This window comes from Cervus elaphus, chromosome 26 (genome assembly GCF_910594005.1).
Source record: "Cervus elaphus chromosome 26, mCerEla1.1, whole genome shotgun sequence".
NCBI classification, from domain to species: domain Eukaryota; kingdom Metazoa; phylum Chordata; class Mammalia; order Artiodactyla; family Cervidae; genus Cervus; species Cervus elaphus.
Window position 1 is genome coordinate 32,775,023 of NC_057840.1, and position 17,964 is coordinate 32,792,986.

Genomic DNA, 17,964 nt, shown 5'->3' on the forward strand with positions numbered 1-17,964 from the left:
AGCTTGAAACCTCATCTGCTGCTGCCAGGTCTTTGCACCACACACCCAGCCCCCCAGGCTCCAGGCTCAAGAGTTGGTCTGCTGCCTGCAGGCATCCTGATACAGCGGCAATGTGGCCTGTCTGTCCCCAGCTTCCCTTCCCCAGGGCTGCAGCCAGGGACAGTCGCTCACTATCTACAACTATTCCTAGCCATTGGGTGCCCACATGTGCCAGGCTGGCTGGGGGCCATGCCAGATAACACACATACACGCCCTGCCCTCACAGAGCTGGGCAGCTTGTCCTCGACCACATTCCTAACAGCCAAGGAGAGAGCCAGGAATGAGGACCGAGCTGTCATCCCTGGAACAGAAATTGAGATGGGAGCCAGGTCTCAGCGGCCGTGCCCTCCCACACCTTGTCCCACCCTGTGGCCACGCCCACCCGGCCAGGCTCCTCCCCTTTCCCTCTCAACCCGCGGGCCGTGGGTTGAGGAGCCATTACTCCTCCCACCGTAGCTCTGCCAGGAGGCCCTTGTCCTGCACCTGTTGTCTGGCCTGTGCCTTGTGACCCTGACCACACCCTCCCCGTCCCACCCACCGCCCTGTCGCTGGTTGGTCCAGGGTGGACCTGACCCAGGGCGGGCAGATGAAATCAATCAGATTCTCTGGAAAATGTCCACCAAGCCGTATGAGGACAGTCAGTTCTAAGGTCTTAACAGCCCTAAAGAAAAGAGGATGTTGCCCGTGCCTGGACACCTGTCAGGCAACTGGGTGCTGGGTCAGCCGGATGTGGCCGTGGGAACAGAAAGGTCACAGGCAGTGGGGACAAAACAGCCCCAAGGGGAAAGCTGGTCGCGAAACAGAGGAGAACCGAGAGGGCGACAGAGATGGTGGAGGAGGGTTGTCTTAGAGCCCCGCGGGCCCGAGCTAGTTGGGATGGTTTCTGCCAGTCACCGCCTCCGCCCCACGCACCCCTGGACCCCGTGGGCCCCACGTACCGATCGTTGACAAAGGAGAACATAAGCAGCCTCTGCTCGATGAACCACTTCCACTCGGGGTTCTCACTCTGCAGGTCGCGGTAGTTGTCGTTGGAGACGATGACGCCGTCCTGCTCGTAGGCCAGCTTCACGATGTAGCGGTCGTCATAGCACACCACGCGCTTGCCGCTCACCTTGCGGGACGGCGTGTACACCAGCACCGCCTGCCTCTCCAGCTCCTCCAGCACGTGCTGCTCTGCAGACCGCAGGGGGGGCGCATGGAGCGTCTTCTCCGGGTGGGGGGATTCCCCACCCCCAGAACCAGCCTCAGACCCGGGGCAGGTCCAGCAACTCCAGGCTCCTTCTCCGATGGCCCCCTCCTCCCCTCTTCTTCCCCCTTCCCCCAGCCGCTTCTACTCCCCACCCCTCCCCCTGCCCCACGGCCCAGCCCATCAGGCCATAAGCAGAGGTGTTTGCCAGCAGCCTGAGGTGAGGTGGGCTCTTGGCTTCTGTCCTGAGGGTGGTACCCAGCCAGGGAGACACACTTTGGAAGGAAGAGTGGCACCTCCGGCTCTGTCCTTCTCACCTGCCACAATGCCCCTCCCACAGTAGACACCAGTTCTGTTTCTGGGGAAAGACATCTTTCCTGTTTTAACTAGCATCCTGGCAATGCCTGAGGAATTACCAGGAGCTCCACATCCACCTGGAAGTCTCCTGCTGGGGCTTTTACCAGAGAACCATGACCCCCTATGATACAAGCATCTGCCAAGACACTTCAGGCAGGAACAGCCCACAACTGGCAGCTCTGAGGGACACAAGAATGTCACAGGGAGAGGCCAGAATCTGCAGCCTGGATTCTGGTCTTAGCTCCAGCTCTGGGGCTCAGACGGTAAAGACTCTGCTTGCAATGCAGGAGACTCAAGTTCGATCCCTGGGGCGGGAAGATGCCCTGGAGAAGGAAGTGGCAACCCACTCCAGTATTCTTGCCTGGGAAATCCTAGGGACAGAGCAGCCTGGCGGGCTACAGTCCACGACTGCAAAGAGTCGGACACGACTGAGCAATTAACACTTGACGCTGGGGTGCTTCGCCCCTCTCTGAACATCAAGTTTGACATTTATAAGGAAAATGACTCCTGCACCTGCCTCACAGCGTCCGTGGGGACACTGAACCGGTCCATGGGGGGCTGGCGAGCCCCCACAAAACCTGGGAGGACAGAGTATGTCTCAGGTGGTGCAGGCATTACAAGGTCTCTTAACAGGAGCTGAAATCTGCATACCTGGAAGGTCTACTCTGTAATCTTAGTTTCGAGTTTGGAGACAAAAGAAATTCCTTCCACATGAAACAGTTACTCCCAATGTGGAAGAATATGAGCACGTTCTTCACAAATCATTTCTCCCCTCAAGTCTAAGTCCTTTGCTATATGATATGGTTCCCAGACTTTTAAAAAGTGCATAATGCATATAATGGCACAAAAATCACTTGTAAAAAATTACATGTGTGCATGGTGATCATTTTGTAATGTATAAAAATATCAAATCACTGTGCCATATACCTGAAACTAATGTAATTGTGCTCAGTCATGTCTGACTCTGCGGCCCTGTGGACTGTAGCCCGCCAGGCTCCTCTGTCCATGGGATTCTCTAGGCAAAAATACTGGAGTGGGTTGCCATGCCTTCCTCCAGGGGATCTTCCTGACTCTGGGACTGAACCCATGTCTTCTGCAGTGTGAGTGGATTCTTTACCATAAGCACCACCTGGGAAGCCCACTAATATAATACTGTAAGTCAATTATACTTCAGTTTAAATTTATAATTAATTTCTTAAATGCCATGCATGCAGCACTCCCTTTGAGAAATAGCACAGTTCGTGCTTTGAAGTCCCCACTGTGGCTTGAAGTTTACTCTCCCTCCACTCCCTTTAAGATAACCCAATTTTTAGAACTTTGTATTTATAATTCCCTTGCTTTTACTTTTTAGGATGCATACGTATGTACCCTTCAAAAGGATTATTTCCAATGTGATTATGAACCTCCAGACTTTACATGAATGGACTCATCGTGCATATATCCTATGCAACTTGTTTCTTCGTTGAACACTGTGTGAGGGACCATCGTGCATATATCCTATGCAACTTGTTTCTTCGTTGAACATTGTGTGAGGGACGTCTGGCCACGTCAGGGTTATCAGTGTTGCACAGACATCTCCCTGTACAGGAGACAAGGATTTCTCCAGGGTCTGTCTTAAGAAGTGATACTGCTGAGTTGTAGGGAAAGCTGCCTTATGAGACAATGCTGAATGATTTTTCAAAGTAGTTATATCAAGTTACTACTCAACACATCATCTAAGACGAACTTGCCGGCACTTGACATTTGCAGGTTTTTAAGTTTTTCCCAATCTATATATAGATTGGGTATATATATAGATAGATAGATAGATAGGGTATAAAGTAGCCTCTTGTGGTTTTATTTTGCATTTCTCTGGTTACTAATAGAACTGAACATCTCTTCATATGTTTATTGGCCATTTGTGTTTTCCATCAAAGGCTTATTCATGCCTCAGCACATATTTCTATCTGTCCTTTCAGTCTTACTAGCTTGGAGAAGTTCCCTGTAGATTCTGGGCCGTAATCCTTCATCAGGGATATGTGATGTGTGGCCTTTCCCAGTCTGAGGCTTGTCTTTTCATGCTCTTGTTTTTGTGGTATCCACTAATGAACAGAAGTTTTTATTTTAATGTAGGCAAATTTATGACTCTTTCCCATCTCCTGACACTTCTTGTGGCTTGTTTAAAAATTCTTCCCTACCCCAAAGTGAATTCCCTACTCTTTAACCATTCAGTGTTGCATAACATATATTGCACAATATTGCACAACTGTTGAAAGCCACCATCCTCCACATTCAGACCATAAAGAGTAGTCTGGGATGAGTGGTCCATGATGAACACAAGTGTTCATTCCCTGGCTTCTCAAAACCTCATTGAAAGAGCAGTGAAAAAGTATAGAAGGGGGAAGAGATCCATAATCACATTAAAAATCACATTTAAAAAACAGCAGCAAAACCAAATTTTGATAAATTTAGGAACACAGAAAGCAGGTAGGATCATACTGATCCTACATTAAAGAGGGAGCCATAACCCCCGAAGGTGTACAGAAGCTGAAGCAGAGGTAGAGCCCGTTCTCTGCAAAGCCCCGCTTTCCAGTAGAAGTGGAGAGTGGGGAGAAGTCAGATGATTAACTGAAGGGTTACTATGGGGCAGCCGCATCCACCCTTTCCTATAAGGGAAGTGAAGATGTAACTACAAAGGAGGAGGCCTTTGACCGCCTACAGTAAAACATCACCCTTGTGGCAAAGCCACTTTCAGTTCCAACAGCTGCCTCTTGCCTGTTGAACGCAGGGTGCGATGAAGCAAACCCTGCTGGTCAACATAGTCAAAGGTCAGCCTTGACTTTTGGGGAAAGATCCAAATACCAGGAGAGAAAGTCCATGGAAATTGCATAGGTGTATATTTAACCAGTCTGGTTCTTTATTCACAAGTATACACTAACAAGCAAAGGATCACCAGACTTTGGGGAAGAAGATTTAATAGCACAGAGAGAAAAAGAGAAGGGAACAAGAGAATCAGAGAAAAGAAATATGATTCATGGACCTTCAGAGAACTTTTTCAAAGCCTGTATCAGTATAGAAATATTCAAGAGGAGACAATAAAACAAGAAAAGCATTTTATTTAAAATAGAATCAGAAAGAGAAGAAGAAGCAATTGGTAAACACTGATAGAACTGAAAACAAAACCAAAAACCTTCAGTTAAAAGACTGGAAGAAAAACTCAGTGAAACCTCCCAGGATCACTAGAGGTCAGTCATACCATCGCTAACGTGGCTGAAACAACACCAATAACATCTCAGGATGGGACCTCTTCTTATAAGAAAGCCAGACAAACAAACCAAAAAAAAAACAAAAACAAAAACCTGTTTATTTAAATGACTTATACTGTTCTTCGTAGCTTAAAATATTCCTAGCTGATGTAAGAATTAAAAATAAAGAATTCCCTGGATCTCAACTTCCTTTTTTTTTTTTTAAATGAAGAGATTGGACTAGGTATTCAGTGGACCGAATGGCTGTCTCTTTCATTTCCTATACTCTATTAGGGGTGGGAAGAAGACAGACTTTTTCTGCAGAGTGTTGAAATTTATAAAATAGCTATTTTTGAAACTTAATCTTTCACAGTATAAGAGTAAATACGCCCAATCGCCTGTTCAACAACTATTTATTGGGCACCTACGACCTGCCAGATAATACACTGGGTGCTAGGGCTCTGATTGTGCTTTCACAGAGTTTAGAGTTCAGCGAGAAAGACATCATCAAACAGACGACAAGCAGACAACTGCAACTGTGAGGAGCGCCGCAGAGGAAAGGTGTGCAGTGCGTCCTGAGAGCGCAGCCGCCCCAGCATACCTCTAATCGGGGAGTCAGGCCTCGGCGGCTCTTTCCTCCAGGAGGGGACAAAAACCTTGATGCAGCTGTGTCCTCTGTCCCTAAACCAGTCCACGGCCAGCTGGATTCCCCGGCAAGAGAAGACTTCTTTATTCCCATGGCTACAATGAGAAAACAAAGAGATCTGTAGAGAAGCAGGCGGGGTACCTCAAGAGTGATTTTTCCTGGGAATAGCCTGGATCCTAGTCTCATCATCAAAGGGAATCAGGCAAATCTGCATTTTGAAAATAGGCCATTCTTTACACAAAATATATCCCTTAATCGGAACCAATTAGCTTGTGATAACACGTAGGGGGTCTCAGGCTCCTTGGGGAGTACATTCATTCCAAGGATGAAAAGACAAGCTCCTCTTATTAACTGAAGCTTATAAGGATCAAGAGAGGGTTGTCAATGTGATAGTGGGCTTCCCAAGTCCAAGTAACAAGGTCACGTGCCCCACAAATTCCACTGAAATCATCGATGGAGGCGGGAAGGAGAGAGCGGTGTGAGAGGATGCTCAGAACCAGGCAGGGGCTTGTTACTGAAGGTCTGTCTTGCTCCTAAGAGGTATGAGAAGCCGTAGACGGATTTTAAGACTGGGGGTACGTGTGGTGTGTGGCGGCTCAGAGATAAGAATCCGCCTGCCAATGCAGGAGACAAGGGTTCAATCCCTGGGTCGGGAAGATCACCTGGAGAAGGAAATGGCAACCCACTCCAGTATTCATCCCTGGAGAATCCCATGGACAGAGAGCCTGGTGGGCTACAGTCCATAGGGTCACAAAGAGTTGGACACGATTTAGTGACTGAGCAACTGAGCAGGCATGCTTATGTGATGTGAGCTGATCTGATGTCTGTCTCAGAGCTCCACCTGGCAGCAGAGAGGACAATAAGTTGGAAGGAGCAAGAATGGAGGGTGGACAGCAGTTAAGAAGCTGTTGCAGTGACTATCAAAGCAGAACCTGATGGTGACCTGGACCCAGCTGGTGGTGATGAAGAGGAGTGAACTTGAGAGACAGATACTCAGGAGGTAATATCTCCAGATGCAGTGATCAGTTGGATACAGGGATGCTAGCAAAAAAGACACTGAGGAGCTTTTAGATCTCTAGCTTATATAAGGGGATGGAGGGCCCTGAGACAGACCCTGGTCTGGAGGAAGACAGGATTTAGAGAAAAAGATCCTGAGTTTGGTTTTGGACACATGTTGAGATGGGAAGAGCCTTGGTGACCTCTAAGTGGAAATATTAAATAAACAGCCAGGGTTCAGAAGAGAGGTCTGAGTGATAAAACGTGTGAGTCATCTGTTTAAGTACTGGTTGGAGCCACCACGTGGAGAGAATTGCCTGATCGCCTGGACAGGGAGTGAGTGGCCGGGGAACTGGGCGTGGAGGAGCTCCGGAGCTCAGCAGCTGGTTGCAAGCAGAGGAGGACAATCACACAAGAGACAAGAGGCATCATTCAGAAAAGTTCAGTGGTTAAGACTCCACGCTTCCAATGCAGGGGACCCAGGTTCAGTCCCTGGTCTGGATAAATTAAAAATTTAAAAAAGAAAAATTAAAGAAAAGAAAGGAAGGGTGGTAAAACTAAAGAGACTGCACTGTGGGAGCCTTGAGAAAGAAGCAGTCAAAGACTGCTCTGAGAAGCCAGAGCATCCCTTAAAACATCCCTCAGACTCAGTCAGTAGAGGTCAGCAGTGTTTTGCTGGAGAGGGAGACAAGCGCATGGATTTGAGATACTGAGAATGCACGCTCAATGGAACTCAGCCATGGATGGGCCACAGACCAGCTTAAGACTAGATCAGCCACCCTCTGCTCACAACTTCTACCCCATCGCAATCCCTCAGCCCTTCATCCCGCGATGCACTTCCCTCCACTCCCACCACAAGGCCCTGGTACCAACTATTTTCTCCCCTCTTAACCCAGTCTATTCCTCCTTCTCCTTTAGATCTCAGCTTCATTGCCACTTCCTTAGGAAAAGCAGCTCCAGCAGATTCCCCTGTTACGAGTCTTCACAGCAAGGTCACGTCCTGGTCCTTCCTGCACTTACTTACCACCCACGGGATGAATCGCACCCCCTCCCTTTCTAGATCATGGGCTTCCCAGGTGGCACTAGTGGTAAAGAACCCACTTGCCAAGGCAAGAGACATAAGAGACTCTGGTTTCATCCCTGAGTCGGGAAGGTCCCCTGGAGGAGGGCGTGGCAACCCACTCCAGTATCTTTGCCTGGAGAATCCCATGGACAGAGGAATTCCATGGAACCCTACAGTCCAATAGGGTCACAGAGTCAGACACAACTGAAGCAATTTAGCATGCATGCATGCATTTCCAGATCATAGGTTCCTGTTGCTGCCCATCAATTCCCAGCACCTAACACAGCGGTGCCTGATCATTGATAAGGGTTCAGTAAGAACATGTCGAAGGAATGAATGACTGAGAAGAAGCAGGTCTTGTATGCAGCTGGAGGAGAAGCAGTCCAGAAGGGTTGGCTGGAAGGACCCTGATGTAGGAAAGGTTTGCGCGTCCAGGGACCAAAAAGAGGACAGTGTCGCTGGAGCGTGTGGAGTGAGTGAAGGGAAGGTGGGGAGGTGGGGAGGTGGGAGGGGGCGCGGCTGGGTGCTCAGAGAGTCAGGGTCCCCACGACTCTCGCATCCTCTCCACATCCAAGCAAGGCCAGCACATAAATCCTCATATCTGTGCTTTTGCTGGTGTGTGGCTCCTTCTGCTGTTTCCTCAGAGAGGGTTAGGAGGGGTCAGGGTTTGTCAAGAGAAAAGGGGAGTCTGGAAATGCTCATCACTAGTGTTGGAAGCCAGGCTTTGTGGAGATTCAAGAGGACTCTACACCCCAGGGACGTATCAGGGACCAGGCCTCAACCCCTAGGTCCATAGGGTCTTCCAGCTTAGGGCAATAGCCCTTTGGCCGTTGAGGCTAGACTGTAAGGCTTCTGCAAACAGTAAGCAGAAAAATATCAATGGGGCCATCCGTGGAAAAAAAGGAAGAGGAAGTGGAAAGCTAGCCCCTTCCGCCCCAGCAGAAATTGAAAAAAGAAAGGAGATGGAGGAAGAATGTGGAGGCCATTCACAGGGTCCTTACCTCACAACCCCCAGGCCTACCCCACCCACTGAGCCATGAGGGGCTGAAGAGGTTGGAAACACTGGGACAGGTGTGAACAAGAGGCTGAAGGCTTGTCTCTTGGCACAACCTGCGCAAGTCACAAGCCTCTCAGAGAAATCCTGGTTTCAGCGGATGCAGCATCCCCCAGGACTGCAGGGCCGTCGTGAAGAAAAGTGGCATCTAGGTGAGCCTGAGGCAACACCCCTGGATTCCCTGCTTCCCCTGGAGGATGGTGTGTGGCCTGGGAGTGGACGAACAGGGGGGATCCCGGGAGGCACTAGCAGTAAAAAAAAAAAAAACAAAACCCACCTGCCAATGCAGGAGACATAAGAGTCACTGGTTTGATTCCCAGGTTGGGAAGATCCCCTGGAGGGGGCCATGGCAATACACTCCAGTATTCTTGCCTGGAGATGCCCATGGACAGAGGAGCCTGGCGGGCTGCAGTCCACGGGGTCGCAAAGAGTCGGACACGACTGAAGTGGATTAGCACCGCACAGGGGGACAGTCGTAAAGCCAGCATGGCTCCCCCAAAGGCCAAACAGGACCCACGTCCCTCTGTTGACCGTTCCAGAAGCCTGGCCAGCCCAGTCACTCTGCAGCAGGGTCCAGTGAGGGTCCCAGACCTTTCTCCCAGCCAGCACCAGGTCTCAGAAGCTTCCAGCTGCCATTTGGGAGAGGAGCGGGAGAAGGGAGAGGAAGCACAAAGCTGGAGTCGTCCAGAAGACAGAAGAGGCTGAGCCACCACACATGGGCAAGTGTGAAGCTTGCTCCCTCCTGGTTCCTAAAAGGTGGTGAAGAGATTTCAGGTATCGCAGGAAATAAAGTCTATGTTCTAAGCAGCTGCAGCAGTGATGTGAACATTTGATGACACCCACACTCCCACCTTGCCCCCCAGCACAGGTATCTCTTGGCTACAGCAAAGTCTGCGCATGCGTGCTTGGTCGCTTCAGTCACGTCTGACTCTTTGCAACCCCACAGACTGTAGTCCGTCAGATTCCTCTGTCCATGGGATTCTCCAGGCATGAATACTGGAGTGGGTTGCCATGCCCTCCTCCAGGGGATCTTCCCAACCCAGGGATCGAACCCATGTCTCTTGCGTCTTCTTCACTGCAGGCAGGTTCTTTACCAGAGTCACTGGGGAAGCCCTGCAGCGATGTCTACCCTCAGTCATTTCTCAGGAAGACAAATCGTTGCACAATTCTTTTTTTTTTTTTTCACAATTCTTTAAAATTTGTTTCTATGGCATGCCATGTGGGGTGGGGGATCTTAGTTCCCCGACCAAGGATGGAAACTGTGCATTTGGGAGCGTGGAGCCTTAACCACCCGACCGCCAGAGAAGTCCCTGCAGTTTTTCCTTGGTTGTTGTCTTTTCTGTGACTACGTCTACGTATCTGTTCAACTGTTCAAATGCCAGCTTTCCATCCCTGATGCCTTCGATGGGTGTGTGATTTGGGGCAGGGATGGGGGCAAAGTGAACCCAGTGCCTGTGAGGGGACAAAGATGAGAGGTGTGACCAGTTCAGTGACTCTGGACAGGACCTCAGCCTGCAGTGGCCCCGGCTGGAGGCAGGAGGGGGTTGGAGGTTCAGGAATTCAGGAAGAGAAGAGCTAAGGAATGGAGCCACAACAGCTTCACGCAGCAAAAACTGGCCCCACAGCTTCTCGGACACAAGACTCCAACTAAGAATCTCTGAAGATCAGGTTAAGTACCACTTAGGCCAGCTAGGCCAAGGCAAGGATGGAGGAGGTACTTGTCTGTCCATCAGTGCAGCCAGGACCTTCCCCTTCTCCCTAAGAAGCGCCTTCTCTTCCAGCTGGAATTCCAGGCTCAGGGAGGTCAGGCACTGGCCCTCTCTGGAATGGAGGATTTTCATTCAGGATTCATTCATTCATTCCCGTTCTTGCACAGACCCTACCCCAAATTCAAGAGCCTTCTGGTCTCTTGAAATGTGAAGATTATCTATTGTTCAGTCCTTACTATGTGGGTTTTTTTTTTCCTAAACCAACCCCATCATGGCTGCCCTAGATCTGGCCACAGAACACCCTGGGCAATGGAAGGATTGATGCCACAGCAGGGAAGACCTGCTCGCCACATGGGAGCCGGCAGAGCTCTGGTAATAAAGCTCAGTGGTCACCCTGGGAGCCCAGGCCCTGCATTCAGAGGGAGGGACGTAAGCCAGAGGCACCCTCCCCCTGTGTGTCTCCTCCACTCACTCAGCATCCAGGTGTGAGCAAGCATTTCCATCAATGGGGCACTGTGCTTGGGGGCCTGGGGAGCAGCGAACGAACGGACCTGCCCCCGCCTCTCAGAGCTCATTTCTAACAGAGTCTGCGTACCTGGCCACTTTGCACATGCACCTGATTCAACCACTGCAAGGAACCCTTGAGGACGTGATGGTGGCCCCATTTCACCCTTGAGGAAACTAAAGCAAAGCCGTGTGCCCAGCTCACTGATCTTGCAGCTGACCTCACAGCCTGATCTGTTGGGCTGCAAACTCTTCCCCCGACCCCGTCTCCATTTTTTCCCCCTTTATTCCTGCCCCTCTCCAGTCTCCACCCCTGGGGTCCAGACAGCACAAAAATTACCAGCTGGTAAAATGCTCAAGCTGAGGGCGGGACCCTGGCGCTTATTAACATTCAGCGAGAACCAGTTCATCAGGCAGCAAGCTGAGCAGCGGGCCCTGGGAAAGGTGAGAGGAGTGGTAGGTTTTGAATAAAGGGAGGTGGTGAGGGAAGCGGGCTGGTGCCCAGGGCAAATTCTGCCTGTGTGACAAATGTGCTGGGGGCACCCGCCCATTAGCGTGTAGCCATCTACAGTAACTGCCAATCCAACTGAACACTTCTGTATCATTAACTGTTGCCCAAAAAATCTCTGCAGAAATTAGCAGCTCACAAGACAGTCCTGTGAAGAGTGAGGCGGTGGTTTTGGGGTGGGATGAAAGGAAAAGTTAAGCAGTGAGTCCTTTGCGGTGTGAGATATAAAGGCGTAACAGTGACTGAATCGTGTTTCTTATTTGGGGTTAAATTGCAAACACTCTGAAGCTGGAGATTATAGCCATTTCACCAGGAAATCTCTCCCCAGCTCAGATCTGGGGGGGGGTGACTTCTGAGAGAGGGTGCTCCCTTATCTCATAATAGGAGAAATGGGTGCAGACTTAGGAACCCAAGGTCAACCTGGTCAGAGTCTACTCAGAGGCTGAAAACCAGGTCGGATCCCCTGCCCAGGAGTGTGCCCCCCACCACCCCATCGGTAGCCCTTGGTGAAAATCTCCATTGCCAATCTGAGCCCTGTCATCACTGAAGATTCGTTTCTCCACCATATGCCAGAGCCTGTTAAGGTTTTTAAGAGTTTAAAAAGGTCAACAACAACAAGTTAAACGAAAAAATCCTGTACAACCCAAGGCAAGGACACATTCAGATGAAACCCTTGTCAAGGCCAGTAAAAGGATGGGAAATACCAGGTGGTTTTTCCCCAAGCTGACGGCCCTCAGATGGCTCCTTTCTACATTTGCCTACAGAGCGTTCACCACTTGTACTTGTGAGCACATGTGTGGGTATTTTTGAGTTTGCCAGAAAAGAAAAATGCTGACAAGAGTTGGCAGCAAGAATTAATGCTCTTCCTGAACACCATGGTGCAGCTGGTCACAGGCTTTCAATGGTCACTTTTTTTTAATGGCATCTTTTTAAAACCTGCTGGGCCTTTTCCCAAAGGCCAAGCGTACAGCAACTCCAGGGCTCAGCTCACATCTCCCTGTCTCCTGTACGTACACACATGTGCACACACCCAGGTACACCCCCCTGAAGGTGTAGAGATTGTGCCTGGAAACCAGTCTCTGTGCTTCTGGTCAGGCAGAGCCACCATGAGATGCACCTGTGACCTTCTGTGGGCTTCCAACAGGCTAGGAGCCCCAAGAGGGGCGTGCTGGCCCCTGGGGAAGGAGTGAGACACAGCACCTCCTGCCTGGGCGCTGTGGGCCTCATCACGCCTGGGGAGAGCTCAGTGGAACACGGGCAGGCTCTGGTCCCAGGGTAGCCCGCCCTAAGACCAAAGATAGTACAGAATTTGCGGCCCAAATATAGCCGATGCTGGAGGAAATGGAAAGACCACTGAATCCTGAGCCTGGCACTTACTTCTCTGTGACCTTGGACATGTTACTTACTCTCTCTGAACCTCTGCTGAAAAAGAGAACTTCCTTTATAAGAAAAAGCCTTTATTTCTTTCATGCACGCATAAAATAATCACCTGAATCCTAGAATGTCAGAAATGAAAAGCTACTTGAGACCATTATTACTCAGCGCAGCCACTTCATTGTAATAAACAGGGCTCAGAAATGTCATATGACTCACGAGGAGGTCACACAGTGGGTAAGATGAGAAACTGGAGCTATACCAGCCGTTATGTACCATACCACTCACCACATGTGGCTATTCACCCTTTAAGTGAATTCAAAAGAGATAAAATTGGAAGTGCAGCTCCTCTGCCACACCAGCCACATTTCCAGCGTGAGGTCACCCTGTGCTGCAAGTGGCCACCACAATGCACAGTGCAGGCACAGAACATCCCATTTTCACAGGGATCTCTATTGGGCAGTCCTAGGCTAGAGGTCTTCCCAGGTGGTGCTAGAGGTAAAGAATCTGTCTGCTAATATAGGCGATGCAGAAGACACAGGTTTGATCGGTGGGTCATGAAAATCCCCTGGAGTAGGAAGTGGCAATGCATTTCCATATTCTTGCCTGGAAAATTCCATGGACAGAGGAACTAGGGGGGCTACAGTCCGTGGGGTTGCAACGAGTCGGACACGACTGAGCACACACACACTTACACACAGGTTAGAGGCCAGAACTCAGGTCTTCAGACTCTAAGCCCCATGTTCTTCTGCCTGCTTCTGACCTCCCTGGTTTCCTACGCGAAATACAAGGGATTTGGTAAATCCGCTTAGTTGCTCAGTCGTGTCCAACTCTTTGCAACTCCATGGACTGTAGACTGCCAGGCACCTCTCTCCATGAGATTCTCCTGGCAAGAATCCTGGAGTGGGTTACCATGCCCTCCTCCAGGGGATCTTCCCAACCCAGAGATCGAACCCAGGTCTCCCACTTTGCAGGCAGATTCTTTACCATCTGAGCCACCAGGAAACCCAAACAAAGCAAAACTAGGGGCAAGCATAAGGTCTGGCTTCCCAGGTCGCCATCTTATGCCTGCACCCCCGCAACTTATGGATAGAATTCTCACTGAAGTTGATCTACCACTTAGGAAATGATAAATGAAATGAATGTTCCCACTTTTAAGAGCCAAACAGACTCCTTTTGTTGTTACAGTGGGGAGATGGAAGACTCTTGGAATTGGGTGGTATGGTCCTATTGAAATGACTTGGACAGAATTGTGTGCTCAGAACAAATACGTTCCCACTTCTTTTAAAAAGCATTTGGTCAGTGACCCTCGCTGCCACTCTTCAGAGAGCAGCCACCCCAGGCTGGGTTCAGCCACGACAGATAGCCTTGGGCTACACATTCTGAAGACCTGGGGAGAGGGACCCATGGAAACTTCTACAGTGGTGGCAAGGTCAGAGCACCAGGATGAACCCAGGGTCTGATGAAGTCAATGTTGACCTTGGCCAAGTCCATCTAGGTCTTTCCTGTGCTTCTTCTCTCAATGTAAATGTCCAGAGGCAAGGACAGATGACCCCCTTCTCACGTTCTCTGAGCTAATGGAGAGGCTTAGCACCTCCCATAAAGCATGACACTACCTACAACTGCTCATTCTTCATTGGTGGTTCTTTACGTTTTGGAGGTCACAGACCCTCTAAGTATCTACTGGAAGCTGCGGATCTTCCCCCAAGGAAACCACAGATATGTATACTGATTCCACATTGTGTACATCATTTCAAGCCATTGCTGCTTTGGAAGATGGAAGGGGCTGCATGCCAAGGAATGCAGATGGCTTCCAGAAACCAAAACAGGCAAGAAAACACACCATCCCCTAGAGCTCCCAGAAGGAAACACAGCTCCGCCAACACCTTGATTTCAGCCCAGGGAGGCTCAGGCCAGACTTCAGACCTCCAGAACTACAAGACAATACACTAGTGTTGTTTAAGTCACTACATTTGTGTGGTAATTTATTATAGCGGCAATAGAAACTAATATAGATTTTGATCTTTAAGGAAACACAACTTCCAAAAGAAAATGAGAAGAAAAAAAAACAACTGTGACTGAAAAGTGAGGCTGGGGCTTTCCTGATAGCTCAGTGGTAAAGAATCTGCCTGCCAATGCAGAAATCATGAGTTTGACCCTGGTCCAGGAAGATGCCACATGCCACGGAGCAGCTAAGCCTGTGTGCCACGACCATTGAGCCTGTGCTCTAGAGCCTGGAAATCGCAACTACTGAGCCCACGAGCCCTAGAGCCCTTGCTCCCCAACACGACAAGCCACCACAGTGAGAGTCCTCGCGCTGCGACTAAAAGTAAAACCCTCTCGCTGCAACCAGAGAAAAGCCTGCATAGCAACAAAGACCTAGTGCAGTCAAAAATACATAAATTAGAGATTTTTTGAAAAGTGAAGTTAAACTTTAAAAATAAAGTAGCCCTGAGCTAATGTTTAAAGAAAAGAAAAAATGAGGCTATTCGTGAGCCAAGGCAGACTTCAGAGGACAGACCCCAGCCAGCAAGTCGGCAACAGGCACCCTAGAGGATGCTACTGCCAACAGAAGACACGCCTCCCGCCTGCTCAGAACAGAACGGAACATGCATCCCAACCTCTTTTAAGCTCCTCCCCCTCCTTCCAGGACCAGACAGCACATGAAGCAGAAGCATCTTCAAAAGCAGAGAATGGCAACGCCTGCGATACTACAAAACCTCAGCGAAGGAGGATTTTCAGGCTAACTGAGTTTTGAGGTCAAGAAATAGCAACTAGATTCCACACTGGGTTTCAACCACCTAGCCCCGCTAAAGGTGCACCCCACACTGGGATCTATCCTTCATAACTGAGAACCAGGCAAAGTCTGAGGTCAAGGGATCCTGTTGAACTCTGGCTGGAGGACCAGGAGGCGTTGTTGCAGGAGAAGGAACAGGGCTGGAGCTGAATGTCTGACCCACTCTCTCCTAGATGTGGCTTTGGACCAATGAAGTCCCATGCATAGGTGGTAGCTGTGAAAATTTTTTCCTAACTGATGGGATGCAGGGGGCAGGGGAAGGGATGTTTGTGTATATGTGCATACATGTACAGACACACAATGAGAACACACACAGATACACGTGTTCTGGGCATTTGAGGTGGTTTTAAGACAGCATGAGTGTGAAAGAATTAATGTTCTGACACATTCTTCAGAATAAGCCTGAGAGATGGTTTCTATGTGTTACCCACACAGACTGAGCATGAATAAACTAGACCAATTACAGCTGTAGGATGTGAGGGTGGGGTGAGACTAAACCCCCATGTTCCCAGAATTTACCTGGAACACCTCAAGGTCACATGCAAATAGAGGACGTGGTTTAAATTTGAATTCCAAGCAGCAACAGAGACTTTCATCAATAGAAAACGCTCCACCACCACCCTATTGTAACCATTCCTAAAAAATGTCTGGCCCCCAAAGAGAGAATGCTTTCCTGTAGTACCTGAAGTAGTTTTTTCACCCTATAGCCACTCTGCTTTTCTGAGCTGGAATCAGAGAGTTTATATAATCTTAAGGCTGAAAAGGTCTTTGATTTAAACAGTATCATTTCACTTTATCAAGGGGTTCTTGAGGCAAGAATACTAGAGTAGTTTGCCATTCCCTTCTTCAGCAGACCCCATTTTGTCAGAACTCTCCACCGTGACCCATCTGACTTGGATGGCCCTGCATGACATGGCTCATAGTTTCAGTGTACACAAGGCTGTGATCCATGTGATCATTTTGGTTGATCTTCTGTGATTGTGGTTTTCATTCTGGAGGCTATGGGATGGTAGTTCTTGCTTTAATGAGGTGGTTGGATGGCATCACCGACTTGAGTTCGAGCAGACCCCAGGAGACAGTGAAAGACAGCCTGGTGAGCTGTAGCCCATGGGTCACAAAGAGTCAGACATGACTGAGCGACTGAACAACAACCATCTTACTTTAAATGTAAGCGGATACCTTCCTACTGATGTCCAGAAGAAGAGATGCCTCATCCAGACTAGACAGAGGACAGGCCACCTCTCAGAACCCAGCAGACTTTCTTCCGAGGACCCTCAGAAACTACTGAATTCTTAAAAATCCCTTTAACTCCCTCCAGGGATCTTGAATTATCACGATTTCAGAGGCTCGCCTACCTGGTGCCTACACAGAGCATGTGTGAGAATGCTTTCCTGACCCGAGGACCAGCTACTAGGCCACAGGGAGAGGGCAGGGCTCTATTGCCTGTTGATATAATCAAGCTCAGGGAGACCTGGGTGGCTAAAACTTGAAAGAATGTTTGAACAATCTTGCCCTACACACAAGTAAGGAACCACCCCCAAGGCTGGGCCATCTTGAGTTAACCCTTCCAAACTTCTGTCCTGCAGCACCCAATCCAGAGTGAGCCCAAATTCCCAGGGAAAACCACTCAGCTCCTCAGCCAAAGAATCCCCTGTTGACATATTCAGCAGTGGTGACACCGGTTTTCTCCACGCCCACCGTGGCTCAGCTTTTGGAAAGGGATGTGCATCTATGTGCGGCTCTGAATGACCGGCTTCCCATGGCTCTGCCCTCGGCTGGGCTGTAGCTCAGCCAAACAGTAAAGTAATGCACTTGTTTGGGCAAAGGCTTCTCCGAGCCCAGTGGTGGGTGTGGGTGAGGCTGTAGAATCCCTCTCTCAGCAGAACTTAACCTCTCCAGGAAAGATGAGGCCCGGCCTGGAGCTCTCATCACCGCATCACACAAAGATGCCAACGCTCCAGTGTAACTACTGCCTCTGCAGCTCGGGGGACCACAAACACCGCCCCCAACCCTAGCTAGGGAGCTCCACCACCTCCACCACTGCGCCCCACCCCCAGCAGAGGGCTTTCAAGGCGGTTCAAGTCCATTTTCCATCTGATTCTCATAACCTTGAGGGAAGCAAAAGAGCTGTCTCTTGACCTGTGTCACAGAAGGGGAAACTTGAGAGACCCAGCTTTCCCAGGGTCATGCGGTCGGTTAGGGACAGACTCCAGACCAGAAGCCACCTTCTCCCAGCTCTAGACTCCTCACCATTTATCCCTGCTGGGATAAAAGGGGGACGAGAGCCCCCTCTGCCTTAACGTGAGAATAGCTGCCCTCTGTTGAACACTTACTCTGTGTCAGCACTGCCCTAGGCATGTCCGGCAGCTCCAGTTCTTAGGACTACCTTCTAGGGAGGTTGTAGACCCACCTTACAGATGGCAAAAGTGAGGCTCAGAGCGGTTAACTGACTGACTTAAGGCCACGGGCTACTGAGGGATGAACCGGGGGTTCCGAGCCCCACCCAC

At 49.8% G+C, this 17,964-nt stretch overlaps 1 protein-coding gene across 4 annotated transcripts in view; it reads right to left on the minus strand.

Annotated features, from left to right (window-relative positions):
- Positions 1-17,964, minus strand: part of ZC3H12D (zinc finger CCCH-type containing 12D) — a 36,043-nt gene that overhangs the window by 6,526 nt on the left and 11,553 nt on the right. For all 4 annotated transcript variants that reach the window (XM_043888516.1, XM_043888518.1, XM_043888517.1 and 1 more), the window contains exons 3-4: positions 5,408-5,547; positions 978-1,212 (exon numbers count right to left, since the gene is read on the minus strand). In XM_043888516.1, coding sequence (XP_043744451.1) covers positions 978-1,212; positions 5,408-5,547 — 375 coding nt within the window. The remainder of the gene's footprint in view (positions 1-977; positions 1,213-5,407; positions 5,548-17,964) is intronic.